We start from the raw sequence: 27,135 nt of genomic DNA, 5'->3' as shown, positions 1-27,135 counted from the left end.
TCAAATGAGGTGTTGCTTCGAGAGAAGGATATATTATTTAATAGCTATAGTTTGATTATAACTCAAAATAAAGTCAAGATTCCTAAACTATCATATATTTCATCTCAAATCTCATGCTTTACCGAGACAACTACTGAAACGAATCCACTGAGAAACGAATTCACTTATTGGACCACAAGTTCCGGTTTCATTCTCGGAACATTTATCAAACTCTCTTCGGATCATTTTGCTTGAATTTGTAAATCAACATCCATGTTTTAAAGTCTTCTAAAAATGGGTAAGTAATGAATTCAAAGTCATTAAGAACCAAAGCTGCAATATCCCAAGTGCACCAAGAAATGGGTAAGTAATGAATTCAAAGTCTTCTTAACATGGGTGAAGATTGACTGTTGTTTCTGCATACATCCATGTTTCATGAAGAGGCATTAGGTATGGGAGACAAGCTAACATTCTACACCACCATCTCGGTTTTTTCATCATAAGAGGAAATCGGAAACTTGTCGGGATGTCCTTGGATGCCCTGGGAACCATCTGATATCTATTTGACACGATATGTCGTCTGGGTAATAATGGGATTGTGTGTAATAGGCTTCCATAATCTCCACTTAAGAGAGTAGTAGAACCAGCAGAAAGGTTCAATCCTGACATGAAAATCATAATACAGTGTTTGAATAGAAAAAAAAAAAGACAGATGGAGCTAATTGTTCTCAATGAAATCAAGTTGAAACATTTAACCTAGTCTGATTCTAAGCTATAAGTATTAGGTAAGATGAAAATACCTCTTGAATGGCATGGTTTCTGCTGTTCCCATGAACTGCTTGGAAATGAAACCCTAATGGGATTAGCAAGCCTGTACTTTATTATGAAGAAAAACGGGACCTTTTCTAACAAATCAAAGAGATAAGAGACGAACAGAAAGAATCAACTACTAGTACTAGTACTATAATAACAATAATGGGGAGAAAATCTAGAGAGAGAAAGAGTTAGAGAGAGGTTTCAACTTTAGAATTCATGGGTTGTCTAATGTGTTGTTTAGAGAGAGAATCATGGATTCATTTTCTTTAGCACAACTCTTTGCAGGAAAGCAGAAATCACAGAAGAAGAAGATTCGTTGAAGCATCGGAGAAGAAGAAGGTCTGTCTAAGAGGAAGATAATGATGGCGGAGAGGATCTGGAGGAAGATGGTGACGACGAAGAAGAGGATCAGAACGAAGATGATGATGCCTTTGTGTCGTGTTCTATCTCTGAAAATCGAACTTCATCATCTCTCTCTCTCTAAATCCCTCATTTTCTCGAAGAAGAAGAAAAGAAAAACCTAAAAAATTTAGGTACATTGAGAGAGAAACTACTTTAAATAGATAAGGGCATTTTAGTAATGTAAAAAACAGAAAATGACCTTAATAGCAATTAGGCATATTATATTTTCAGTTTGGTCAGTGTCCCTACCACTTCTGTTGGTCCACAGGAACTTCTCTCTCCCTCTTCTCTCTCTCTTCAACCGGTTGTGTTCTTAGTTTTTTTCCTTCCGGCAAAGGGTCATCCCTTTGCCGGAATCCGTTTTCCTTTCTGTGTAGTTTTGTTTTCCCTCCATTAATGGTATTTAGGGACCATAAAAAACCCTAATTTATGTTTTCCTCTCTCTCTCTTTCTCTCTTTTACTGTAAATCTTTGCAGTGGTGAGAGGTTCTTGCCAAAATCTGGTTGTGTAGGTTAGGTTAATGGTGGCGTCAGTTTCGGATCTGTTGGTGGAGCGATTGGTTTAATGGTGGGATGGTGGTGAAGAAATGGTGGGAGTGTTTTTATGGGGTGGGTGGTGGTTGAGAAGAGGGTTGCGGGTAAGTTTTGTGGTGGTGTTTTAATGAAGATGGTGGGTGGTGGTGGTGTTTTTTATGGTGGGGGTGGGTGGTGGTGGAGAAGAGGGTTGTGGGTTAGTTTTGTGGTGGTGTTTTAATGAAGATGGTGGGTGGTGGTGGTGGAGAGATTCGTTTTTACGGCAAGATCTGGTGGTGTTTCGTGTTGGTGGCGTGGTGGTGGTGTGATTTTTGTGGTGGTGTGATGGTGGCGACAATGGCGGCGACATAGACAGTTTCCGGCGACAATGGAGGCGACATTGATGATCTTTCGACAACAACGGTGAAGACAAGGGAGCGGCGGTTTTTCGATGTCGGTGGCGGTTTTCCGGCGGCATTGAAGGCTTTTACCGGCGATGGTTATTTTAGTTTTTTTCAGTTATTTTGTCGGATCTTTAGGATCCTTTTGTCAGATCTTTAGGGTCTCTTTTCTCGGATCTTTAGGATCCCAATAGTGTCTGTGTCTAGTCCAATTTCTTCCCCTTTAGGAGGCATTTGCATTTACAGGTATGTAAATAGCATGACGTATCCGACAGAGAGAAATAACAATTATTATCCTTGTATCATTGTGATTTTATCACTATTAATGGATATGTTTCCCTTGGATTCAAAAAAAAAAAAAAAAAAAAAAAAAAGCAATTAGGCATATTATTTTACACTTTATGCCTCATTAATCATAATATTTTGAAACCTTTTAGTTAATAGAAAACAATATAGGTTTTTTTAGTTATTCTAATATTATTCTCACCCCAAATAGTCATTTTCTCATTTAGCATTAGATCATTCTAATTTGAACAGTTCAAACCTATTCAATTTATTCACCAAAGAAACATTTTCATCTTTAAAAATATGTTGCCATGTTGGAGTATATTTTATCCAAAATGTGAGTTTTAAGGCATCAACTTTTCTTTGTGTTACTTTCAACAAAAATAAAATTTCTTTGTGTGGAATAACATATTACATCATATCACATTCATGACCTTTTTTTTTTGTTGAGAACACATTCATGACCATGATACATCAAATGATGGAATATGCTCATAATATGTTCATAACTATCATTGACAATTTATTAGGATTTCTAAAGGCAATATAAACTACCCCTATAGACCGTGACACAAGTGTAGTTTGGCACACTACAAGAGTTTATGGTTTCTCTTTTGGATACATATATTTTATGAAGGAGAACTCTAATTTTTCGGTGAAGTCTTTACTACTACTTTTTCTCTTCACGACAACAATGACTTCGGACCACCACTACTTTTTCTCTCCTCTCACCACCATTTTTTTTGACAAAGAAACTATATTTCTTTTAAGTTAAATTTGAATCAATACAATCGGAAATTTGAATCAGGATGTTATCTGAGTTCCAAATGCATGTCAAGTTTGTTTGGAGCGTATAAGCTACCAATTCACGAGCAACATGATTGCAATGCGTTAAACAAAAGATGAATAGAATGGAATCAAAAGCTAATTGTCGATGATGAATCTGTAAGAGTCAAGCGCGGGTTCTCCAACGATCTAAGACGCCAAACTGATATAATATTGTCAACGAGAACTTTTGAGTTGTTTTTACATTATTGTTACTTGACCCGACAAAAAGTGCTCTAGAAGAGCCACTAAATTTTGCATATGACGTCAGCAATTTGCTTATTTCAGACCATTCAGGTATCTTTTTTATCAAGCTAAATAATATTTTCCTTGTTTTTACTGTAAGGGGAGTGTTACAATTTACAATTACGAGAGGCAATCTATAGTCACAGAAGGTACTAATTTTCATCTATTTCTTTCTTAATTCTCTATTCATAATCGTTCTTTTATCTAAAAATGAGATTTAAACTATTGACTCCCCCATTTTTTTCATTTATCCAAACTCATCTCTTTTCATTTTTTCATTTATCCAAATTATGAAGAGAAAAAGCATCTGCAATCAAATGTTCTTTCAAATATTTATAAAATTATTTTTCTTTTCCACTTCTGACTTTTTTTTTGTGTTGAAACTTGCCACTTTGACTTGCTCTCTTATTACACTTGTGAAATCCATGTATATAGGCCAATGAAATGTATAAAAGGGAACAAAATCCCTGGTTTAGTTGGGAAACACATCCAGTAATAACAGGGAACAAACACTTTGACAAACTGAAAATGGCTTTATTCAAATCCAATTGGTTCTTGTTCTTGTTTTTCTTCTTCTTTCTCTTGCTTTTGAGGAATGGTTCAAGTGAGCTTATTAAAGCTCTGCCAGGTCAACCTGAGAATGTTGGATTCAAACAATATTCAGGTTACATAGTTACAGATTCTTCACATGGTAGAGCTCTGTTTTATTATTTTGTTGAAGCTGATTCAGTCGATCCACTTTCTCGTCCCCTCACTTTGTGGTTTGATGGAGGTTTCTTACATATACTCTTCTCTTTCTGTTTCTCTTTTCTCAACGGAATACAAACTCCGTTGATTTAGATGGTGTTTATGTTTCTCCCGGCCTATATGAAACTGACCGACTCAAATAGACTCAAAATCAACTCAAAAGAGCTATTTAGATGAGTCAATCATTCATTAGACTCGAGTCGAGTCAATTGAGACTTTGAGTTAGATTTCATATCTAACTTGAAGAAACAAACCTATGGAGTTGTCTATGGGGCAAGTGCTCATATAATCGTATTTTCGTCAGTGCATAAAGGAAGATTTCGATTGGCATCTTCAGGTCTCAATTGTTTTAAGTTATCTTAAGGTAGCAAGGTCAATAATCAATCTCTAAAGAGGTTAAAAGCTGATTGGATTAGGTAACTTGGATAAAAAATTGTACAAAAAAAATAAGTTTTTTGAGTTTACTCCCTCGTCTTGGTCAATAATCAATCTCTGAAGAGATATGAAGGATGAAAGAAGAATTGAAATAATTAAATTGCTTGTAGGTCCTGGTTGTTCGTCTCTCGGTGCTGGGGCGTTTCTCGAAAATGGGCCGTTTAAGCCCGACAAGAAAGGGAACCTAATCAAGAATGAGTACTCGTGGAACTTGGGTAACTAACAAACTAGGTTACTAGAATAATCAAATGTTCTTTTATAACAAGTATTTATATACTAATTATATTAAGTAATGAGTTTTTGGACAGAATCAAACATGTTATATGTTGAATCCCCAATCGGTGTTGGATTTTCATATTCAAATACGAGCTCAGATTACAAAGGCTGGAATGATACCCGTACAGGTAGAGATAAATACACGTTTAATGTGATTTTTTTTTACCTTGTCAATAGTTTACGACACTCATACATGTATACACGTTTGATGTGAACTTTCTTTTACCTTGTCAATAGTTTTTCTTTTTTGCAGCAGATCTTGTCAATATTTGATTCTCAAATTTTAATTAATTATGGAATTATCAATTTGACAGCTGAGGATAATTTGAAATTTGTTGTTAATTGGTTGGAAAAATTCCCCAAATACAAGAATTCAGAGGTGTTCCTTACCGGATCCAGCTATGCAGGTATTACCTGTGTCCTAAATAGATAAATAAATTTTGTTAAAATTCCCTTGTAAGAGGTTTGATGCAAAGAAAAAAAATACTATTAACCCTCTTACTTTTCCATCTTTATCTTTCCCTTCTTTATCATCAAAAGAGACGAAGATAAGAAGTTAATATGATAACCATTGGCCACTACTTTGGGGAAATTAAAATAATTTTCGGGTGTGAAGACTTTGTCAAAAACTGGTCAAGTAAAGTTGACCAGTATATTTTCTGATTGTTAGGGGAAAACAAATTTTTTGATCATTCCGGCTAGGGTCGCCGGAATCCGGCCACCACCATCATCACGAAAATTCGGCCACCACCATCATCGCCAAAATCCGGCCACCACCATCATCACCAAAATCCGGCCACTACCACCATCACCAAAATCCGACCACCACCATCATCATCAAAATCCGGCCACCACCATCATCATTTGCATCTTTCTTTCTCTCTCTCTCTCCCCCTCTCTCTTTCTCCCTCTCTCTTTATCGATCTCACTGCCTCTCTCTCACTATAGTTCCTTCTCTCTCATTGTATCTCGGTTTCTCCCATCACCAAACCCTAATAATCGATCTTATTCTCATTCTCCTTAAGCTCTCTTTCTCGCAGTTCCAGAATTCTTGGGCCGATTGTCCACGAAAAGTTGTGGTCGGTCGACCACGAAATGTTTCGTGGTCAACTGACCCACGAAACCCGCGAGGAGGGTTTAGCGAAATCCTCTTTGAGGTCTTGTTCCGGCGAAGGAAAAGTTTTCCTCCGCCGAAACTGTGTATGAGAGAGATAGACGGAAAGAGAAAGAGGGGGAGATGGAGAGGGAGAGAGAAAGAAAGAGATTGTGAGATTGAGAAGGACAAACTATAAGAGAGAGAGTAAATAGAGGAGGAAGAAACAGAAAGAGAAAATGGTGGTGGTTGTGGTCGGAGGTGGTGGTCGGAGGTGGTGGCCGGAGTTGGTGGTCGGAGATGGTGGTCGGAGTTGAAGATGATGAAGAAGAAGAAGAGGAAAACGAAATGTGTTGTTTCTCCTCAAAATTTGTTTCCCCGAAAAATTTCCAAAAATTTTCATATTCTCTTAAACAACTTTCACCCTTTAAACTATTTTGATTTCCCCAGAACGGTGGCCTAACTATTATACACTGATTGATTATTTGAGATTTTTAATTTTGGGAAGTCTCATTTTTTCAAAGAAATTTTGAGAAGTCTACTTTTAGTTCTTACTATTTTTGTACCATTTTTATTATGGCAGGACATTACATTCCACAATTGGCAGAACTAATACTGAGGTACAACATGAAAAATGACATCAAACCAATCAACCTAAAGGGCATTTCTGTAATTTTCTCAACTTCATTCTTTCGTACAATCTCACTGGCTCAATGACTTTTGATTTAGTGTGCAAAAAGAAAGTTGTTGTTATAATGAAAGTTTTTAACTACATATATATTCATCATAATATTTTTCTTGCAACCAAAATTACATTCTTTGTTGCTTCAACATGAATTCCATTGAGTCAAAACGTTAATAGCGACGATTCTTATGTTGCTCAAATATTGGATTAATTTAAAAGATCATCTACACTTTCATATTAAAAGCTTGATTTTGTTTTCCATTTGAATGAAATTATAGATTGGGAATCCACTTCTAGACATATACATTAGTGTAGATGCTTCAACCTTCTTATGGTCTCATGGAGCAATATCAGATGCAACCCTAGAATTATTAAAGACAGTCTGCAATGACACAAGGTTTCTTAGGGAGAGTTTTCATGGTAATGTCACCAAGGAATGCAAAGATGTTTTCAGAATAGTTGCAGAAGAGATGGGTAAAGTCATTCCAGATCACTTATTACTTCATGACTGCTTGACTTCCAGTCTTAACCCCCAAGATGTCAAATCAACCACATATGATGCAATGGTATGCCCCCATTATGCACCAAGATTGAGATTTATACCAAATTGGATATTTGATGAAAATATAATCTTAATTTATAAATGTGGATACAGCTTGAAAGGAGTGGAATTGTGGCAGATCCTTGTCTTGTAGGGAGGATACCCCTCTACCTTAACAGACCTGAAGTTCAGAAGGCACTTCATGCCAACACTTCCAACCTTCCCTACATTTGGGGCTTGTGCTCTGGGTATTTTTTTTTTCTCCCTCTCTTTCTTATACATAAGAAGAAATATGTTTAGATAGTTTGCTCATATATACATGTACATCTATCACATGAGAGGTGATCAGTGCCACCGAAAATCCAGACCGATTTCAGAGAGAAGAAAAGTACCGCCTAAGCGACCGTATTAGAAAAAGACAAGGGGCAAAATGGTAAATTTACACAGGTGAAGTTATCATTTTGCCTCTTGTCTTTACGATACAGTGACTTAGGTGGTATTTTTGGACGGTAACCCCATCAACTCTGTATAATTTACTCTCTATGTTATCACTCGTCTCCTCTGATATATAGTAGACTGTAGACGCATATTTCTTATCAATTCATCAATATATATGTAAATGCAGGCCTCTTGAATATCAAAGTGATAACAATGACATGAACCTCATACCCCTTGTTTCAGACCTTATGAGAGATGGAATTCCATTTTTGTTTTACAGGTTGGTCCTTTTCTCTCTTATTCTTTGCATTTATAAATTAAAATTTAGACAAGTTATCTGAGGACTCAGGCCCCAATTGTTTTGCCGCTTAGGCCCAAGTCCACGTAGTTTTATTCATGGATAATGTTTATCCAACCCGCTTAAAAACCTTAATTTTTCCTGCAATGATTCAACTCATATTATGTAGTCCAAGTTCCAGAAACTCTCTCGATTGATGTCGACTACATTAACAATATCGTTTCACAAACTGATGTGTCTTTTGAACTATGCATCGCAGTGGTGATCAAGATGCAAAAATTCCATTGACACAAACAAGGATCATAGCTAATATGCTTGCTCAAGATTTAAAGCTCACTCCCCTCACAAAATATGCTCCTTGGTATGATAACAAACAGGTATATATAGCTTACTCTAAATGACCTAATCTAACACCAACCCAATTTTTATTTTCACAATTTATGTTGCAGATTGGAGGATGGGCTCAGTCATTTGGTACACTGAAAAGCGGAAACAACGTAACGGATTTGACATTTGCAACCGTTAGGGGTGGAGCTCATGTAGTTGCTTTTACATCTCCCTCCCAAGCTCTAACGATCTTCAAAGCGTTTTTAAGTAGATCTCCCTTGCCAAAAAATCCTTAAAAGCTTGGACTCATGTTTGTGCAAACTTTTGATGCTTTCGGCTACTGGACTCTCGCCATCTAGGGTGCAGCACTCCATGAATAAATGATAACTCTTAGCATGAGTTTGTTGTGATTTTTTCGAATAAGAAGACTTTTTTAAGTTTGTAGTCATCCAACTCAGAACTAATTGGGTAAGAGTGGAGAGGACATAAACATTATTTTATTGGTTACTAGATCACCCTGTTTCCATGTGGGAACATTCTCACGCGACACCTCACGTGTGACATTCTTTAAGCCTTACATGTAATTTTTTTTTCGGGTGGTGTGGAGCACGTGTGGCTTTTAAACTTATTACGTATAGGCCTAGCTCTAATGCTATATTAAGTTTATGATCATCTAACACAAACCAATTTCTTATGAGTGGAGAGGACCTAGACGCTATGTTATTGGTTACTAGATCACACTTCTTCCTTATGGACTATTCTCACGAGTCTTTACTTGGTACTTGGTAATAAAGTTGGTTTTGCTTTTTTATTGAATTCATATATGAAATCGGTTAGGGATCTGAAACGGGTCGAGTACGATTTTCTCACGTCTCCCTCTTTACAATGGTCGAGCATGATTTCACAATTTTTTTTTCTCACGTCTCGATCCTCACAACATGGAACCGTACAAATTTTGAATTCATTTTAGTCAGACATAAGCATCGCCTAAAATAACTTCAAATGTCGGTTGCTCAATCAACCAAAACAAGTTATTCTTCGGGGAGTTGAATTCAGATAAGCCATACTCGATTGAGTTAGATTCAAATGATAAACAAATTATTTGCCTTTAATTTCTCGAACCACAGGATGACAAATCTAAATTATTATGAAAAGTCTATTTGTACAACCAAATTATATAATTATAGATAAAACTGATTCCAACCAAATTAACTAACAATTAACCACTAATTAAGCTTCTCCTTCCAAGTAGAATTAAAAGAGTAGAGAGAGAGAGAGAGTGGAAAAGGAGGTCCTAGTTCAGTAATGGTGAGTGTGGTACAGTGGTAGTAGGACCCTTGTAACTTCTTTTCCATGTTCACAGCTCACTCTTTAGTACTATTTCTTTCCTTTGAGGCTTCAATTTCCATCCAAATTGAAGAACCCCCAACTGTCTCTTTTTCTTTCTCTATAAAAATATTTAATATTCTGTTTCTCTAACATTTTTTTCAATTATTTTACAGATCTCTCAACCTCACTGTAAGAAATCAGAGAATCGAAGCTTCTCCTCAAGTACATTTTTCTGGTAAGTTTCAGATCTGTAATTAAATGGGTTACTTTTGATTAGTTCTTTTTTGCTTATTTGTAGCCTATTTGTGTTGCATTTTGGTGTTCTGATCTCTTATTCAATTGTTTTTTTTTATCAGAGAATTATGAGTAAATTGAGCTAATAAGTCATGGTTTTCTGTTTTCAGGATTAGGGTTTTCAGTGTACTAACTAACTAGCTACTTTCTTTTTCTTGATGGGTTGATATTTTTCTTAACTTGTTACTGTGTTTGTTTTGGTTTATTTCTTGTACAAAGAAGATAGAGAACTTGACTATAATATATTTGTTTGAATTTGGTAGTGAGCTTCTTTTACTAAATTGATCGAAAATGTAACTAGAGAGTAATGTTGGGGAACAAGAAAAACCAGGCAGGCTCTGGGCAGAAATCTTATGTGGCTTGCCGTAATTCGCGCTTCCGATAATTGAAGAGTGCATCACGGCAAGCCACATAGGATTGCTGCGTGTGCATGACTCTTCTTGTTCCTTAGCATTTTTTCGTGACTATAATGTATTGTTTGAATGTATGCTTAAAATTTGGTAGATGTTCTTTTGTGGTTCATCAATCAACTAAAAAACAACTAATGTTAGGTAATTAATGACAATTAGAGGTCAAATCTTTCTGGTTGTTGGGATGGGTTTGGACAAATGTGTGTTTTTTTTTTTCTTTCTTGTTGTTGCTATTCTTTGAAGATTCTAACTAGATAAGAGCAAATAAATAGATAAATGTTTTTAGATTAGAAATTTGACAAATTTGGTGCTCTTTTTAAGAAGATTAGTTCATATTTTCTTTTCATTTACTGGTTTATGCTGAATTTTACTCTCCTTGCAGCAATTGACTATTTAATCTCGTGGTTTTAAGATCTGGACAAAAATGGGTAAATCTCCAGGAAAGTGGATCAAGAATGTACTTCTTGGGAAGAAATCATCCAAATCAAAAGGAAAAGATGGTTTGGTAAGTTTTGCTCTTTCATGAGGAAATTTGTTGATCGATATGAAGTTTTTTGTATAGTAAACCGCTTAAGAAATTATCCTGCTTATGATACAAGGTCACATGGTAACTGCAGTCCACTAGAGTTTACTAACAGGCCGTGCCAACCCGCCACCGACAAATGGGCCCCGGCTTGGCAGGGCAACGCCAGCCCTCGTAGGCATGGTCCATTTCGCTGTTGCACATCCAATTGGCAGTAGTCATGTACTTGACATCAGTAGCCATGGCCCGTTTTGTTATTCCACGACATATTCGAATTTTGTATTTCTAATTGATATTCCATTTCTCATGTAAAGAATGCTGACACCCGGATTGCTCTTAAGGCATCACCTGCTGATTTGGTCGGACCTCCTCCCAAAATTCCAGAAGAGGCAAATGGTACCGTTCAGAGGAACGGAAACAGTACGAATTTAGAAAAAGGGACAGGATCCAACTTACCATGTGAGCAAGTGGTTGTATTGAACCAAAAACAAGATACTGAGGATCAAGATCTAACACCATTTGGGGAACTAAACGATAATGAAAGAACCAGGCTAGAAGAAGCTGTTACAAAGGCTCAAGCTGCTTTTAGGGGCTATTTGGTAAGTAGATTATTCAGTTTTCTCTTCCATACTCTCCTAAAATGACATGAAAATGGGTATTGGTATCTGGTAAATAGTTGACCCTGCTCAAGTTCCCATCTGACGTGTTTCGTACTATAGTAATGGAGAACCTTGATCTTTCCGATTCCGCTTTACATGGTACTGGACTAAGCTCTGTAATTGGTTCCAGTTCTAGGTGGTTGAGTGATCTAGAACTAACCATTGATACCATAATTTGTTTTCATTATTACTTCTGAATTCCTGACGGGTGATATATATTATGGTATCAGCTGTTATAGTTATTGTGATCCCATTTTCCCGAACACTGTGAAATGATATAACGATAAATATTGCCCTTATTGTTTTCCAAGAACAAGTTACAGTTTCATTCAAAAATTGCTTATCTCGTTGCAAAATGAGGGCCAATAATCTTGAAGTATCTTTTGCATGTAATTTGCATTTTAATAAATAAACTGATACAATTATTGTTTTACTAAAAGGCTCGCAGGGCATTTCGTGCCCTTAGAGGCATCATAAGGCTCCAAGCACTTATCCGTGGTCATCTGGTGAGGAGACAAGCACTTTCCACTGTGCGCTGTTTGCTGGGAGTTGTAAAACTACAAGCTTCGGTTCGTGGTCAAAGAGTTAAGCTTCGGTTCGTCCAGGATGCTAAACGATTGGATTCTACTGGAGCAAATACTTTGACTGAAAGAGAGAAACCACAACTAAATGCTTTTGTTGCTAAGGTAAAACGGGCCTTATGTATTGCTTCAATATATCGTAATCGAATACTGCCTGACTTGATCTTATGTATTACTACAGATTGAACTGACATCCATGTTAATGCTTAGACAGGCAGAGGGAGAACCTACTGTTTGATTGTTTTTATGTAGTAAAAAATGAAACTGACTGGCTGATCTTAGCAAACTAGTTTAAGAATTGACAAATTGATGTAGATTGTTGCGGAAGCGTAAAAGTAATGGAATCCACCATTATAACAATGACAAAATACGTAAATAAACTGATAAAATACGTAAATAAACTGATAAAGTAAAGAACAAAATAATAAACCTGATTAATAATAAACTCGATTGATAATATTCTCTGATCTGAATATATAACAAGGACAGACCTGACTTCCTTTTATAGGAACTTAGAGACTTCTAGATAGACTCAAATTAGGATTCCTAAATATCAAAGATACTCAAATATAGAAACTTCTAAACCTAGACTTAGTAGGAAATACTAAAACATGGAAACTCCTAAACTCTAACCCTTATGGGCTCGGCCATGAGGCCCTCTAACTAGTTCGGCCGTGAGGCCCATCTTGATGGTCTCCATCATACTCCCCGACCGAGAACGAACTTGCCCTCAAGTGAGACTCAACAATGCAATCCTTAATTCCCACTTCGAGCGAATAGTGCATTGGGGTTGAAGAACACCCACTTGGACGAAATCACTAGCTTCAATCTCATAGTGCAAAGAATCTTGCAAAAATAACTGTAGGGAAGAAACTTCCAACAAATTGCAACATCTCCCGTCATCTTTTAATTTGATGAAGAAGACCACAAACACCACATAATACTTTATGGAAAAATCAACCTTGAATTTCTTCACTTGAACGATCTTCCCACGTTCATCTTCGTGTTGCTTATAAACCAAACTCGAATATGGCTTAATCAAATCTAAACTAGAATGAACTGACCTTTTCAAGCTAAAAGAGGATAATTCACTTTGTTCTTCTTTTTCGTCCGTCATGAAGAAAATTTTATTCTTTTTGTCAAGAACTTCTTCTTCAATACCATCGAACACGGTGACCGAAATAACATTCGAGAACTGTCTACTGGATTCAATCTTTGTCTCCACATATGAAAAATATTCATCTAAAGGAAGAAAAACATACCTAAAGATGTTTTTCAATGTAGTCCAATCGTCGACGAATTTTTTCCCTTGATTAATGAGTCTCCATTGCATTGCATTGAATTGTTCATAGATTCTTTCGGACATTTGTTGTTCAATGAGAAAAACCTTATCTTCATCATGGATATCTTGGTTTATGAACCAATCTTCCATATGTTGAATCCAAAAATTTATATGATATTGACCGTCAAATAGAGGAATTTTAGAAACGGTATTAACTTTTTCTTCATATTTTCGATCAACATAAAATTGTTTTGAATCTCGAAAGGGATCCCAATCTAAACGTGGAAAAATTTTCCAACACTCAAGGAGAGATGTATCCATGAAAAAAATTTCATCTTTTGTTCCCAGATTTTTAAAGCTCTGAATACCAGCTGATGTAGACGCAGCGGAATTAAAATAAGAACAATGAAATAAACGAAGAACTGTAAAGAAAAAGATAAATAAACTAAAACTTAATTAACTTCAATGGTTTTTCTTCAGAGCCATCAAAATTCTGGAATTTTTTTTATTTCTCAAAAAAAAAAATATCTATGGATACATCTCCTCTTGAATGTTGGAAAAATTTTCCACGTTTATGTTGGGATCCAATTAGAGATACAATTCAATTTTATATGGATCGGAAGGATGAAAGAAAAATTCATCAAGTTTCTAAAATTCCACTCTTCGAAGGTCAATTCCATATAAATTTCTGGATTCAACGCATGGAAGATTGGTTCAGAAATCAAGAAGTTCATGACAATGATAAAGTTTTTTTGGTTGAACAACATATGTCCGAAAGAATTTATGAACAATTCAATGCAATGCAATGGAGACTCATTGACGAAGGAAAACAAATCATAGACGATTGGACGACGTTGAAAAGCATCCTCAGGTATGGTTTTCTTCCTCTCGATGAATGTTTGTCATGTGTAGAAACAAAAATTGAATTGAGAAGACAGTTCTCCGAAGTTACTTCAGTCATTAAGATCAATGATATTGAAGGAGAAGTTCAAGGAAAAAGGAACAAAATTCTCTCAATGACCGAGGAAGAAGAAAGAAGTAAATTTTCTTCATCAAACCTAACTTCTATTCGTGATGTGAAGAAACCATGTTCGGACGAATTATTTGATGCATATGCAATTCCGGGAGAAGACATCCTTGTTTCGAATCATAAAATTTTTCCTACACCATATTCAATGCAAAATTCGTCATATTCACCATCACCTCCATCTTCTAATTCTAGTGCTACACGAAATATTTCCGCTACAAAACTGCAATTTTGTCATATATCAGCTAAGGTAGTATATGTGGGTTCTTTCATCGATTTAAAGGACGTCGGGCGATGTCTAAATTTATTGGACGTTTATACGTTGGCATTGTTTTTGCGAGTATCTTGGCAATATATGATTCAGCTTATAGTTGGTGGTATGGTCCAGATTTGTCTTCTACGGATTTTCAGCAAATTTCTTGAAAAGTGGGAATTAGGGATAGGTATGGCGAAGTTCATCATATGCGGGTGCATCAAAAGGTTTTCTTCATTGAAAAGATTCGGGACGAACCTTCTGGGGAACAGGGTGCTGATGCAGGCGCATAACATGTGGGCCCACGTCCACGCGTGCCCACATCCTATTCGGCCATAATAGTAGTCCTAGTTGGTATAGGATTAGGAAGTTACTTTAATTTGATATTTCTTTATTTTGAAGTTTCTATATTTTGAGTATTTTGTTATTTTAGGAATCTTAGTTTGAGTCTATCTAGGAAAGTTTGTTATCCTATAAAAGGAAGTCTAGTCTATTTTATTATTCAGATTGAAGAGAAAAACCATTGAAGTTAATTAAGTTTTAGTTTATTTATCGTTTTCTTTACAGTTCTTCGTTTATTTTATTGTTCTTATTTTAATTCCGCTGCGTCTACATCACAAATGTTGCTTAAGTCCTGCATAAAACACAGATTAGGGTAAAAGAACACCAAAAAAAGATATGATTAGCTACATTAATGCTTTTTCTTAATGGGACGAACGATTCAAGTGTTACCAGTTTGAGGCATAAATATCTGATTGTATGCTTCAGGCAGGGATACTCCATTCCGACCTAGAATTTTCCTCTTTATTTAAGGTTACTATGATGTCGAGGACATAAACTTTGTCTACTTTAACAGTTTCATGCATTATATTGTTGAATTTTCTTCAGTTGGTATGTCAGATCTGTCAATTGAAATTGTTTATTCCTTTCAGTTTATTGGTTCTTCATCCAAATCGATTTACCTACGACTTCAGTATGGTCAAGACGACCCAAATGGAGCAGCGGTCTGGCTTGAACGCTGGACTTCCACTCGTTTCTGGGAACCATTTTTGCAACCAAAGAAGGAATCTGGTTTGAAATCCAAGACGAAACCAGGTATCTTCCAAAATGTAGCAACTGGTCCAAGCCGGTCAAAACATGTTGTCCGCAAGAACCCTGAGGCAAATGTTGATAATGGTTCTACTCTTTCCACTTCTGTATCTGAAAAACCTAAGCGGAACTTTAGGAAAGCTTCAGCTCATCATGTAGACCCAGTGGAAGATCATCCACAAAGTGAGCTTGAAAAGGTTAAGCGAAATTTGAGAAAGATTTCTAATTCGACAGGGGAACCTACTGATCAGCTAGAAGTTGAGACTGAGACCCCAAAGAAAAATGTGCGGACCAAGCCCATTGACGAGCCAAACGAAAAGATTCAAAAGGTCTCAACTGTGGCAGCAACTGAACAACCGGACATTCTGGTTGAGTCTGTGAAGCAGATGCATATTATGAGAGAGGAATCAAGTTCCCTAACTCATGATATTCTGGAAGAGAGAACAGAAAAATGTACCGAGAATACTGAACATGCAACAGAAGGGTTTAAACCAACTGATAATGAGCCCTCTATAGAACATTCACCAGCTGATGGGGCAGTTAATGTTCTTCACAAAGGTCATGCTCCAGTTGAGTTACCACCTCTGGGTATCACTGAAGAAGACCGAAATGTGCCTCTGACTAAGACCGAGTTAATTCAGAAGGAAGAACAGAAAACCAGCAAAAGAAGGGCTTCTCTGCCGGCAAAGCAGGAGAATTTGGAAAACAGGTTAGAAAGGATTCCGAGACAACCAAGCTATATGGCAGCAACTGAATCTGCAAAGGCGAAACTGCGAGGGCAAGACTCCCCAAGGTTTGTCCAGGATGGTGCTGAAAATAATGGTTTCTCCAGGAGACATTCTCTGCCATCACCTACCAGTGCAAAACTAAACATACTACCACGCACACAAAGAGTTGCCCAAACGAATGGCAAAGGTGTAACTAAGAATGATAGATCGTTGCTGTCTTCTAGAGACGGAAAGGGTAAGCTTTTACCAATCTTTGAATTTATTTTCACTTTTCTTTTCTCTTTTTTCCATGGCTGGTTATATTTCACAGTGCCTTTCTTGAGCATTATTCTAATATTGCATAGCCAAATGATGCTTCTTTCTCCTAAAGTTGTACTCCGAGTTTGACTCAAAAGTTCATCTGACCAGATACTTTCATCCACTTTCTATAATCTTTGTGATTTTTGCAACCCGCTCCTGAATGAAAAGCGACAAATTGGTACTAGTCGACATAGTTGGGCTTTTGAAGAATCACCGTCGATTTAGTCTTTACTAAGAAGAGTCATTTAGGCCTCTTCGATGTTGTCGGGCTTTAGCCTCTTTCATTTCTAGGTTTGACTTAGGCCGTTATCGTGCTTATCACATCTTCATGATGTATCAATGCCTTGTAACGACTAACATAGATCTTACTCGATTTCTCAAAAGAAGAGTAATTTATTGTTTTCGACAAATCTTGGCTGTTGTTAATTGACACTCTTTTCCTCTTCCTCTTTCAGACAAGGTTGTGCAAGCAGAATGGAGGAGGTAGTTTTGCATAAACTTTTGGTTTCAAGATGATCCTCTCAAGGAGACAGAAGAATAGCAAACTCAATTTCTACTTCCAGCTTTCTTTTGGTTATTGTGGCCTATAATTCTATTAAAACCTGAATCTTTGCTCTAATAGATTATAAATATTTAGGCATGTGATGTGTTTGATATGTAGAGAGAAAAATAAAACTCAGTTATGACATTATGGTGTAAAATTCTATTAACATTTGAAACTTTGCTTTGGTAGATCGTGAGAGAGAGAGAGAGAGAGAACACCATACGATTTCCTCCAGGGTGCGGCCCTCTTTTGACACTTCCCGTGGGCCTCCGACTGCCCAGTCCGTGGGGTTCACCAAGAGTGAGGGTGGGCCAAGAGCAATTTGGGGGAGCTATAGAGTATAGACCCACCTTTCCTCCTGACCGAACAACAAGGAGCACACTGTTTACCAACATTTTGCTTTCCTTAATAACAATTGTCCACTAAGACTTACTCCATGATTGTCATCCAATATCTCAAGCCACTACAACTTGGACAGTAACAACTATTCTGAACTTCTACTAACGAACATATCACATAATATACTTACTCATCACTATCATCGTCATCATAAGAATCATCGGTGTCTGATAAATCGGGAATGAAGATACCAACTCCATTTTCATCATCCGCAAAGAACTGTATATGTTGATGCATATCATTCCTTAACAAATTCTCTTCCTCAATTTGTTCAAGATGTTCCATATCATTGCAATGGTCCATCACTACTTGCAGAACAATGGGGGAGTTTTCTTGAATGGCTTCCTGTTCATGGGTTTTAAAGAAATGGTCATAATTGTGAACTATCAAACCTGGAAAGTTGTCAAAGTCCTCGGCGATTGTCACTTGAACAGAGGTGGCTTGTGAATATGGAACGACATTGTTGACGACACTCCAACATGCCTTGCTTATCTCCAAATGAAGAGGAGAAAGGTTTTCCCTGTAATCTTGAAGGAAGAGAGTTTGCTCCCTTTCATATGTAGGAGCAAGATATTCAGCCTGCACAATTCAGTAAAATCCAGATATGTTTCTTATGGGAATTATCTATTTAATCTAAGTTCAGTTTTTCAACACTGAAAAACATTTGCAAAATTGAAGTACTAAGTTTGAATATTTGATGTTTTGTTATGAATGAGAATACCTGAATCGTAAGCGATTTTAAAGACTGTGCACGTACTATTCTGCAATTTGCAATATCCAGAGCTTGAAAGTCTTTCATATCTTTAACAGACCAAGTGCCAATTTTTAGATCGAAAATATCTCTGACTTGCTCTTGTGACATCTCAGTAACCTCGGGAGGTTTTGAAGAGGCTTCTCTTCTCAGTTCCAAGATCTTTGAGAGGTAATAAGCTTCAGTTTCTGCTACGATACTTAGACTTCTCTCTTTTTCTTTTCTTAGTTTTTCGAAGAACTCGCTTTGGATGGCTTCTATATTAGACTCTTCTTCGACGGATAATATCCGAACCCAACCTGACTGTAGCTCTTCATATGATGACTCACTAGAAATGTTGATTGTTCTACCACTTTTCAGCTGCTCACATAGCCAAAAGTCACCCGTAAATATACTAAAATGTATGGATTCACCCACCTCGACAGCTCGATATTCATGGATATTACTAATTGGTCTTGTATCATCGCAGAGTGTCACATTTATATGTGTTTCTCGCTGAGGGAGTGAATAAGTTTCCGCATCTGGATTATTATTTGTTTTCATTTCATTGAGAATCCTAAAGGTATCTGCATAATCTTGATATGTATCACGTGATAGGAACGCAACCATGACCCATGCACAAGAAACTGTTGATTCTGGCAATCGGAACGTAAGAGAAACACTAGAGACCTTATCCATTTTATGAAAATTCTCAAACAAATCATCCTTGTTCAGCACGGTCTTGGTTGCAAAATGCATAGCCGGTGCATATATGTACATCTAAGAAAAACAGACAAGTAGATGTTTCAGACATCAGGAAAGAGTACCTGTAGTTAGATCAAATGGAGAGCGAGAGAGAAAGAGAAGAGAGAGATCAAAGATTACCTGCAGTTTCTGCAACCATTCATCTCCATGATAACAAAAACCCCAATACGTTATAAATATGTGCATCTCTTGCAGTGATCTGACAAGCTCCAAGCCTTGTATATAATGCAAGTTTGTACATCCCACTGTATCAATCTTTTTCAGATTTTGGAGCATTTCAATACATTGAACAAGAGAGAGCTCTGGGCAATGATTTAATCTGAGCTCTCTTAACCACATGACCATCCCGGTAGGAATCGAGACAAGCTGTAACCGAAGGCAACGTACTACTTCAAGCACATGAAGCTTCGGGAACACTTCAACTGCAAATAAACTGTTACAGGAAACTATAGAAAGAGAAACCAAATTGGGAAATACACCTTCTGCTATCTTTATCTCTGAGATAGGAAGATCTTGAAGTTTTAGGCACGTCAAGGATGCACAGTACTCGGATATCCTTGATAAACACTCATCTGAGACATTACAGCCATCAAGTACAAGGTTTCGGAGTAAAGACAAGCTTGAAAATCTTTCATGGGATACGGAAAGACTGAGGTTTCCTACTAGTTCAAGTTGTAATAGTGCTGATAGATCAGTCAAGCTAGAGGGTAGCTCGGAAAGTTTCTTACAGTAATGTATGCACAAGATTTCTAAATTACATAGCTGTCCAATTTCCTCGGGCAATTCCACTAATCCACAGTGATATATTTTCAGATCTTTCAGTCCCTTGAGTTTCGCAACTGAGCAAACTAAGTTCTTAAGAGCAAAACAACTAGTAAGAGTAAAATGGGTTAAGGATGAAAGATCCCCAAGAGACCATGGAAGCTCCAGCAGATCAGGACCCTCAATGTACAGCGATGTCAATAACGAGAGTTGCCCGTAATTACCAAGGAGATTTGTGTAACCGTTGATAGATAACTCAAGCGTACGTAAATTATTGGCTTCAACAATAGCATTCAGAAGATCAAGAGCTTCTTCTGCAACCGGAGAAAGTTGGGGCTCTAATATTCCACACCCAGAAAGATATAAGTTTTGCAGTTCTGAAAGAGTTTTAGAGGAGTACGGGATCCTCGTCAAATTTTTGCAGCCACGTAGATCTAAGGAAATAAGATTGACTAACTCTGAAAAGGAATTAGGTAAAGATACCAGTTTAAGACACCCATTCAAACCCAAGAAAAACAAATTCTTCAAATTCCCAATATTTAAAGGAAGGTATTCCAGAAAACTGCAACCAGACAAGTCTAAATACGTCATAGATTGAGCATTGCAAATCTCATCAGGAAGAAAAGTAAGAGCTTTACAACCCTTCAAGTCAAGTACTTCCAGGTAGTTTAGTACTCCAATTGATGCTGGGAGTGATCCAAGATTAACGCATCCTTGGAGATGGAGATGTCTTAGTTGCAGAGGAATCTGAAACCATAAAAGATAATATTAATTAAACACCAAAGAAGTATTATCGAGAGGAAATGCCGGAGAAACCAACCTCAGTGAGTTCATCTGAAACCCACAGAGAAGATAACTTCCCTCCCTCTAACTGAAGAACCCAGAGCTTGCTGATAGGCAGTTCTAAAGGAAGACAGTTATGGGGGTAGAATCGCCACCTAAGCCAAATAATGCTTTCCGGTAATCTGCTGAGTGCTCCGACAACACATGCATCTTCCAGCATAAGCAGTTTCAACTTACTCATTTTTGAAAAGCATTCAGTGGGCCATGGACCAAGAGTGTCATCTTCATATTCCTTCCATGTTATGTCCGATCTACGGACACCATTTACATCAGGCAATGATGATCTTTCTGATCCTTTAACCACCAAACTTAAGTATTCCAAATTTGTGAAACCCTGTATAACCAGTTACCAGTATATTTCATGAAATGACGACTCTACTATTAACTAGCAACAAATAATATAGTGCAAAGTCCACATGAAAGCACGATATATAATAATAATATCTTAAAATGCACAACTCACAAGATTTTGAACCAATGCTTTCTGAACATCTCTAGGCCTCCATAAATGTGTAATATTTCTTCGATCTGTTCTGTTAACTTCATCAAGAGCTTGGGTAATGTATAATTTCAGTTGTGGATGAATTGAAAATTTGTTTAGATTGTAATCCACTGCATGTTTAGATACAAGCTCATTGAAGACCTTCTCGCCTTGTATGCCTGAGGCATCCCAGAAGCTCAGAGCGAGGTCACAATCTTCATCATGAAAGAAACAAGCAATATCAAGAGCCACCTCCTTCTCTACCTGGTTAAAGTTTTCAAAGAATGACTCAAATTTCCTTCTAAGTTCCATGGGTAAAATATCAGAAACTTTTGATAAAGTGTTCTTCCAGTGAAATTTATTTGTAACACCTGCCAGTAATCGCCCAACTAATTCTAGCGAAAGTGGTAATCCATCACAAAGCTCAAGATATTTTTCAATGAAAGTTTCAAGCTCAGGATAGGTTGACTCTTTTTTCGTCATCGAGTGCATAAGAAGAAGCTCCTTGCTCTGGCATTTATCCAGCTTCTTCACTTCATAGTACCAGACATTGTCAAATTCTCTCAGTAACCCACTATCAGTAGTAGTAACCAGAACAACACTACCAGGGCTTAAAACGTCGTTAACGATTAGAGCCTCCAACTGCGTAGAATCACTTACATCATCTAGAACTAATAGTACCTTCACCCCTTGGAGACGCTTCTTGAGAAGTTTGATTCCTTCATTGACATTACGAACTTCAACATCAAGCAAAAGCAGTTCTTTTAATAGCATATTTTGTATGCTCACAAGACCAGAGCTCTTTACTTTCTCTTTAACTCCATCAACAAAACAAACAGACGTAAAAGAAGACCGCGAGGCATTAAAATACCCCTTTGCTACTGCAGTTTTCCCTATCCCTGCCATACCAACAATGCCTAGGATACAAGGGGTATCCTCGACAGACTTGGCGTAGTCAACCAGATCATCTAATTCCTGAACCTTTTCTATAACAGCAACTGGATATTTAGCAATCTCCATCTCCACATTCCGTACTCTTTTAACTACAACCTGAACCACGGTCTTAAAAAGGTTGTCTTTTCTACTGCACGAACAACAAAATATAATTTGTTAAATTTTTCATAACATTATAGTGCACGAAACTATTAGTAAAATGATTGTATTAGATAAATGAACTTCACATCTCTACCGCCTATTCAGGAGTATTGATGTTCTGGTGAACTATCGTTAGCATTACATCACTTCTCGACACTAGAAATATCCAAAAGTACCCCAGGCACTTCCTAGAATGTATTCTTCTAGTATTAGTTTCAAACTTTCAATATTGTTAATAAAATTCTCCACTTGAATGAAAATTGTAACTATACCCTCCAATGTTTGGGATCCCCGTAAGAAGCCTCTAAAGGTTCCCATTCAAACCTCTAATGACAGACCAATTGTTAGAAATTTAAAGTTAGATTTGCTATTTCAATAGAAACCCAACAGTCATCAGTCCAATTGTGATAGTCCCACATCGTTCGGAGCTTGGGATTTAGGTGTGAGCTCTGGTGTAGTAAGTGCAAAGGTCACTCGGGTTGGATCGAGGAGTCTTGAATAAAACATGTACTCATGTGGTATGTGGATTGGTCGGGGAAGCAAAAGCTTATTGTTAACTGCCCTATACCTGTTTGGCTTTGGGGTTGGTCGAAAAAGCGAGAACAATATCGATAACTGCTCAAACTCAGATGGTAGCAGAACTAAAATAAGGAGCAAATAAAGAGGATACTAAGACAGGCCAACTAGAAATTAGTAAGGCTACTACTAACCCATTGAAATCACTCAATCTTGGACCAGGAATTGATGAAACTTCTTGTAGTGTCTCCTCCCATTTCTTTATATCAACTGAACTGAATTCTTTATCCTTCTTATGCTTCTTAAACGCCATCGAAAATGGCCCACGTCTTACATCCTTCAAATCCTCTGGTTCAACACCGAAAAACACAGGAATCAAAACAGCCTCATTTCCCATCTTCTTCATCTTCTCCATCATTAACCTCACCTCTTCCAAGCACCAAGCTGACTCTGCAAATCCTTTGCTAAATATAACAAGCAAAACAGTTGAAGAATTGATTGCTTCAACAATTACACCACTGAGATTTTCCCCTTTGAAAATCCCATCAGTGTCAAAAAAGCTATTGACCCCAAGTCTTTTCATTTCTTCATGGATATCAGCTGCTTCCTTCTTAGCATCTGATCCTCTGTGTGAGATAAATACATCATATGATACTACTCGTCCACGAACATCTTCTGGAATTAGTAGTTCACTAGCTCTTTCCAACCCTAATGTCGAATCTATTGACTCTGAAACTTCCGAATGATTCGGAAATCCAACCCATTTCTTCATTCTCGAAATCATCCCAAGTGACGTAAAAGAAGAAGTCATTTCCAAAACAATTGAGAACCAATTTCAAACAGTTGAAGATAGAAGGGGACCAATTTGATATACTAAAATCCAATCTTTGGTAAAACAATTTAAGGAGATGCAGTAGGAAGCATAATTTAGGGAAAAAAACCCTAGTTTAAATCTTCTTAGAGAAAGAGAGAAACAAAGATAATGAAGAAGAATGAGAAGAGGATAAGATGAAGGAAGGTTCGAATAAATGCAGAAATGAAGTAAAAGTCGTCTTTGAGGAAAGAATCTGTTTGACTTCATTGTTTAATAGTATTTCTTTGATTAACTGGCTAAGTTTCCAGGAGACGGAATGGGTTGGAGAAGAAAGTCTAGAGAGAGAGAGAGATTAGGTTGACATTCCCGCCATTCAGAAGTATAATTGGGGGAGGGTTATTCATTCTGTAATAATTTGCTCAAAAAAGAAACGGAGTGGCGGCCTTGTTCGCGGTTGGTTAATTTTTATATAAACTTGATTTATTATATTTAAGTAATTAAAGTTAATTTTAGTGAGGTCAGCAAACTAGTTGGTGGAGTTAATAGATAAGTTAATGAAATTAGTGGATAAATTAGTGGGGATGAAGTTAGTAGTTATCTTAGTTTTTTTTTTTTTCTTGTGAAAGTAGGAAATTGCCTTTATTTATTCGCTATCAAACTCAAAGTAATATTGGCCAAATCTGCCACCAATTGACTTACAATGCAACTAGGAGTCTAGTGATCTCTTCAATTTTAAATAAGTTTAAATTAAAAACATGTTTCGCTAACAAGCGACTTGGTTTGCCGTTCTCGGGCAAAATAAAAACGAACAATTTCTAATGATTAGAGTTTTTCTTTTGATCTCTGCCAATACTGATCTAATTTCCCAAGGACCGTCATTCGGGTTTTCCAAGCATACTTTCATAATCGATAATGCATCTCCCTCCGGTATATAGTCGTATTCATGAATAGAAGATGCTAATGTTATCGTCAACTTCGCCGCTTTTGCCTCGGCTTCCAGTGCTGATGACGCCCAAGTAAGTGAAGTCATAGCCATTATGAATTTCTCATTTCGTCTTCTACAACCCGCTGCTAGAGCAGCTTTCTCACCAACAAGTGCTACATCAAAGTTTGTTTTAATTCTATCATTATCCGGTGGTATCTAGTAATTTTGAGTTTGGAGTAGTGGTCTTAGTTAGTGTTTGAAGTTTTGGTCTATAAATAGATCGGTCTTTGTAGTTAATTTCATCAAATCAAGTTAAGTAATAAAATTCAATTCAGTTAAATATCTTATTAATTCTTCTTTGGCATGCAGTGGTTTTAAACCAAATGTGGAAGGGTTACAGTAAGTAAGGGATATAAAGTGTTTAATCTCAATATTGATAATGAGACAATAGCTTCCCATTCTCAATTATTAATTAAGATTGCACCAATTTTTCCTCATACTCATGATACCTCAAATTTAAAGTTGCTTCCAAATTCATCTCGTACTCGAGTTATGCCATCAAAGTTTAATGGTTGTGTTGTAACAATGATAATGATGATTCTAACGAAGACTTTTCAAATTTTGCAGATTGTGATCATATTACTTTTGAAGAAGCATTAAAAAATGTGGGCGATTATGGATGACGAAATTCATTCAATTGAGAAAAATGATACTTGGTGTTAATTTTTCTTCTTGTAGGAAAGAAATCCTAGTTATGTTAAGAGGAATCGAGAAGACAAAGTATTAAGGTTGAAAAAGGCTTTTTACTGATTGAAACAGGCATCGATGGCTTGGTACACTCGTATTGTTACATATTTCTTAGATTGTGGTTTCGGAAAATGTCCTTATGAGCCTACTGTGTATATCAAATTTAATTCTCATATTGTATGTTTGTATGTATATGATTTGATATTCAGAAAGAGTGATACAAAAATGTTTGAAGAATTCAAGTAGACAATGACTAACAAATTTGAGATGATAGATTTAGAGCTAATGTCATAGTTTCTCAGTCTTGCAAACAGTACAAAATTTTTTCGTATGACAGAAAAAATATGCTACAGATATCTTGAACCAGATCACAATGAAAAATTGTAATGGAATTAAGACTCCAATTGAATCAAGACAGTGTTTAGACTTAACGGTAAGGGTGAATTTGTGAATCCAACTTTATTAAAAGTCTAGTTGGTAGTCTTCGTTATTTGACTTCTAACCTGATATTGTGTTTGGAGTGGGGTTCATAAGTAGTCAGATACATTTGCAGGCAACAAAAAGAATTTTAAGGTACATCAAAGGTGCCCAAACTCATGAAATTTTGTATTCACCTACTGACAATTTTAATCTGGTTATTTTACCGATATTATTGGGCATGTGATATTAATGACAGGAAAAACACTTCTGATTTTGTATTTCAATTTGGTTCAAGTGTATTTTCTTGGTCATCAAATAAATAACAGATGGTTGCACTTTCAACTGTAGAAGCTGAATATGTAGTTGCAACCTCATGTGTCAGTCAAATTATTTAGTTACGACATCTACTCGATGAATTGAATCAGTAGCAAGAATGTCCTACAATTATATTTCGTGACAATAAATCGACTATTTCCTTAACAAAAAATTCAGTATTTCATAGAAGAAGTAAACACATTGATATAAAATATCATTACATTCGTGATCTTGTGAAGGACAATAAAATTGATGTGAAGACTTGCAAATCAGAAGAACAAATGGCTGACATTTTCACCAAGTTATTGAAGGTTGATTCATTTTTCAAGTTGAAGATCATAATGGACATTGTACCGTTTGAGTTTAAGGGAGGGTGTTAATTTTATATCAACTCAAAATTAATTAATTTTATTTAAGTAATTAAAGAGTTAATTTTAGTGGGATTAATGTACAAGTTAGTGGGGGTTAATGAATAAGTTAGTAGAGTTCATGGATAAGTTAGTGGGGATGATGTTAGTAGTGGTCTTAGTTAGTGATTAAAGTTTTGGTCTATAAATAGACCAGTTTTTGTTATTTCTTCGAGTCAAGTTAAGTAATTAAATTCAGTTCAATTACTTAATTCTTCTTTGTGTGTGCAAAAGTAATTTTCCTTTATCATTCGGAAATTAAAGTCTTTTAATTTCCAGCATTAATTTGGTAAGTTGGTCTGACACATAAGCTAACACCACTACGCCGTAATGGGCGTTAGAAACGGGCGGACCCATTCAGCCATTCGCCACAAGCTCTTAGTTAAATTAGGTTGGTCGGGCAGAACCTGAACAAACATATAAAATATTCGGGTTAATTAGGTCGGGTAAATACTTACATTGGGTTGCCCATTGACTGCTTATCAACCCTAGTTAGGATCAGGTTTTGTGGGTCCTAAAGACAGTTTCAATTTCTCAACCGTTTGGAGAGAAAGAGATTGAAAGAGGAAATTGGAAAGCTATAAAAAGAG

At 36.6% G+C, this 27,135-nt stretch overlaps 3 protein-coding genes across 7 annotated transcripts; 2 read left to right on the top strand and 1 right to left on the bottom strand.

Annotated features, from left to right (window-relative positions):
• The first annotated feature begins 3,859 nt into the window (after window positions 1-3,859).
• LOC147532541 (serine carboxypeptidase-like 46) lies at window positions 3,860-8,741 on the top strand. The gene is made up of 10 exons (XM_086646291.1): window positions 3,860-4,239; window positions 4,760-4,864; window positions 4,958-5,053; window positions 5,240-5,332; window positions 6,602-6,687; window positions 6,982-7,269; window positions 7,359-7,492; window positions 7,870-7,962; window positions 8,240-8,357; window positions 8,430-8,741. Exons 1-10 carry the CDS (start codon window positions 3,912-3,914, stop codon window positions 8,601-8,603), a joined length of 1,515 nt encoding a protein of 504 aa, XP_086502417.1. The 5' UTR covers window positions 3,860-3,911; the 3' UTR covers window positions 8,604-8,741.
• A 573-nt stretch (window positions 8,742-9,314) lies between these two features.
• Window positions 9,315-17,511, top strand: LOC147532540 (protein IQ-DOMAIN 31-like). 5 transcript variants are annotated; one of them, XM_086646286.1, is made up of 7 exons: window positions 9,315-9,681; window positions 9,810-9,871; window positions 10,723-10,845; window positions 11,178-11,462; window positions 11,963-12,208; window positions 15,598-16,717; window positions 17,238-17,511. In XM_086646286.1, exons 3-7 carry the CDS (start codon window positions 10,765-10,767, stop codon window positions 17,267-17,269), a joined length of 1,764 nt encoding a protein of 587 aa, XP_086502412.1. In that variant the 5' UTR covers window positions 9,315-9,681; window positions 9,810-9,871; window positions 10,723-10,764; the 3' UTR covers window positions 17,270-17,511. The 5 variants fall into 5 exon arrangements, with proteins under 5 accessions (XP_086502412.1, XP_086502413.1, XP_086502414.1 ...); XM_086646287.1 differs by having other exon boundaries at window positions 9,491-9,615; XM_086646288.1 differs by having other exon boundaries at window positions 9,518-9,681; window positions 11,205-11,462.
• On the bottom strand, window positions 17,392-24,191 carry LOC147532539 (uncharacterized). Its single transcript, XM_086646284.1, has 6 exons — window positions 23,112-24,191; window positions 21,289-22,390; window positions 20,803-21,159; window positions 19,341-20,729; window positions 18,447-19,235; window positions 17,392-18,304 (listed from the first exon to the last, which is right to left on the bottom strand). The coding sequence occupies exons 1-6, from the start codon at window positions 23,726-23,728 to the stop codon at window positions 17,852-17,854; spliced, it is 4,707 nt and encodes a 1,568-aa protein (XP_086502410.1). The 5' UTR covers window positions 23,729-24,191; the 3' UTR covers window positions 17,392-17,851.
• Between the last annotated feature and the right edge of the window lie 2,944 nt (window positions 24,192-27,135).

The sequence above is a fragment of the Eschscholzia californica genome, unplaced genomic scaffold (assembly GCF_041429995.1).
Source record: "Eschscholzia californica isolate CP2 unplaced genomic scaffold, dmEscCali1.0.p SCAF_6, whole genome shotgun sequence".
In the NCBI taxonomy this organism is placed as follows: Eukaryota; Viridiplantae; Streptophyta; class Magnoliopsida; order Ranunculales; family Papaveraceae; genus Eschscholzia; species Eschscholzia californica.
The sequence above is the reverse complement of the archived record's forward strand: the minus strand, read 5'-3'. Positions and strand labels throughout refer to the sequence as shown.

What these genes read in the sequence shown, in the direction of transcription:
- LOC147532541 (XM_086646291.1), top strand. Translation starts at nt 3,912, where the DNA reads ATGTATAAAAGGGAACAAAATCCCTGGTTTAGTTGGGAAACACATCCA. An exon ending in CACTTTGTGGTTTGATGGAG is followed by an intron (nt 4,240 to 4,759) that starts GTTTCTTACATA and finishes AATTGCTTGTAG; the next exon opens with GTCCTGGTTGTTCGTCTCTC. An exon ending in ATTCCATTTTTGTTTTACAG is followed by an intron (nt 7,963 to 8,239) that starts GTTGGTCCTTTT and finishes TATGCATCGCAG; the next exon opens with TGGTGATCAAGATGCAAAAA.
- LOC147532540 (XM_086646286.1), top strand. Translation starts at nt 10,765, where the DNA reads ATGGGTAAATCTCCAGGAAAGTGGATCAAGAATGTACTTCTTGGGAAG. An exon ending in CTGCTTTTAGGGGCTATTTG is followed by an intron (nt 11,463 to 11,962) that starts GTAAGTAGATTA and finishes TTTTACTAAAAG; the next exon opens with GCTCGCAGGGCATTTCGTGC. An exon ending in GTCTTCTAGAGACGGAAAGG is followed by an intron (nt 16,718 to 17,237) that starts GTAAGCTTTTAC and finishes TTCCTCTTTCAG; the next exon opens with ACAAGGTTGTGCAAGCAGAA.
- LOC147532539 (XM_086646284.1), bottom strand. Translation starts at nt 23,728, where the DNA reads ATGACTTCTTCTTTTACGTCACTTGGGATGATTTCGAGAATGAAGAAA. An exon ending in AATGGTTGCAGAAACTGCAG is followed by an intron (nt 19,236 to 19,340) that starts GTAATCTTTGAT and finishes TGTTTTTCTTAG; the next exon opens with ATGTACATATATGCACCGGC. An exon ending in TAAAATCGCTTACGATTCAG is followed by an intron (nt 18,305 to 18,446) that starts GTATTCTCATTC and finishes TGAATTGTGCAG; the next exon opens with GCTGAATATCTTGCTCCTAC.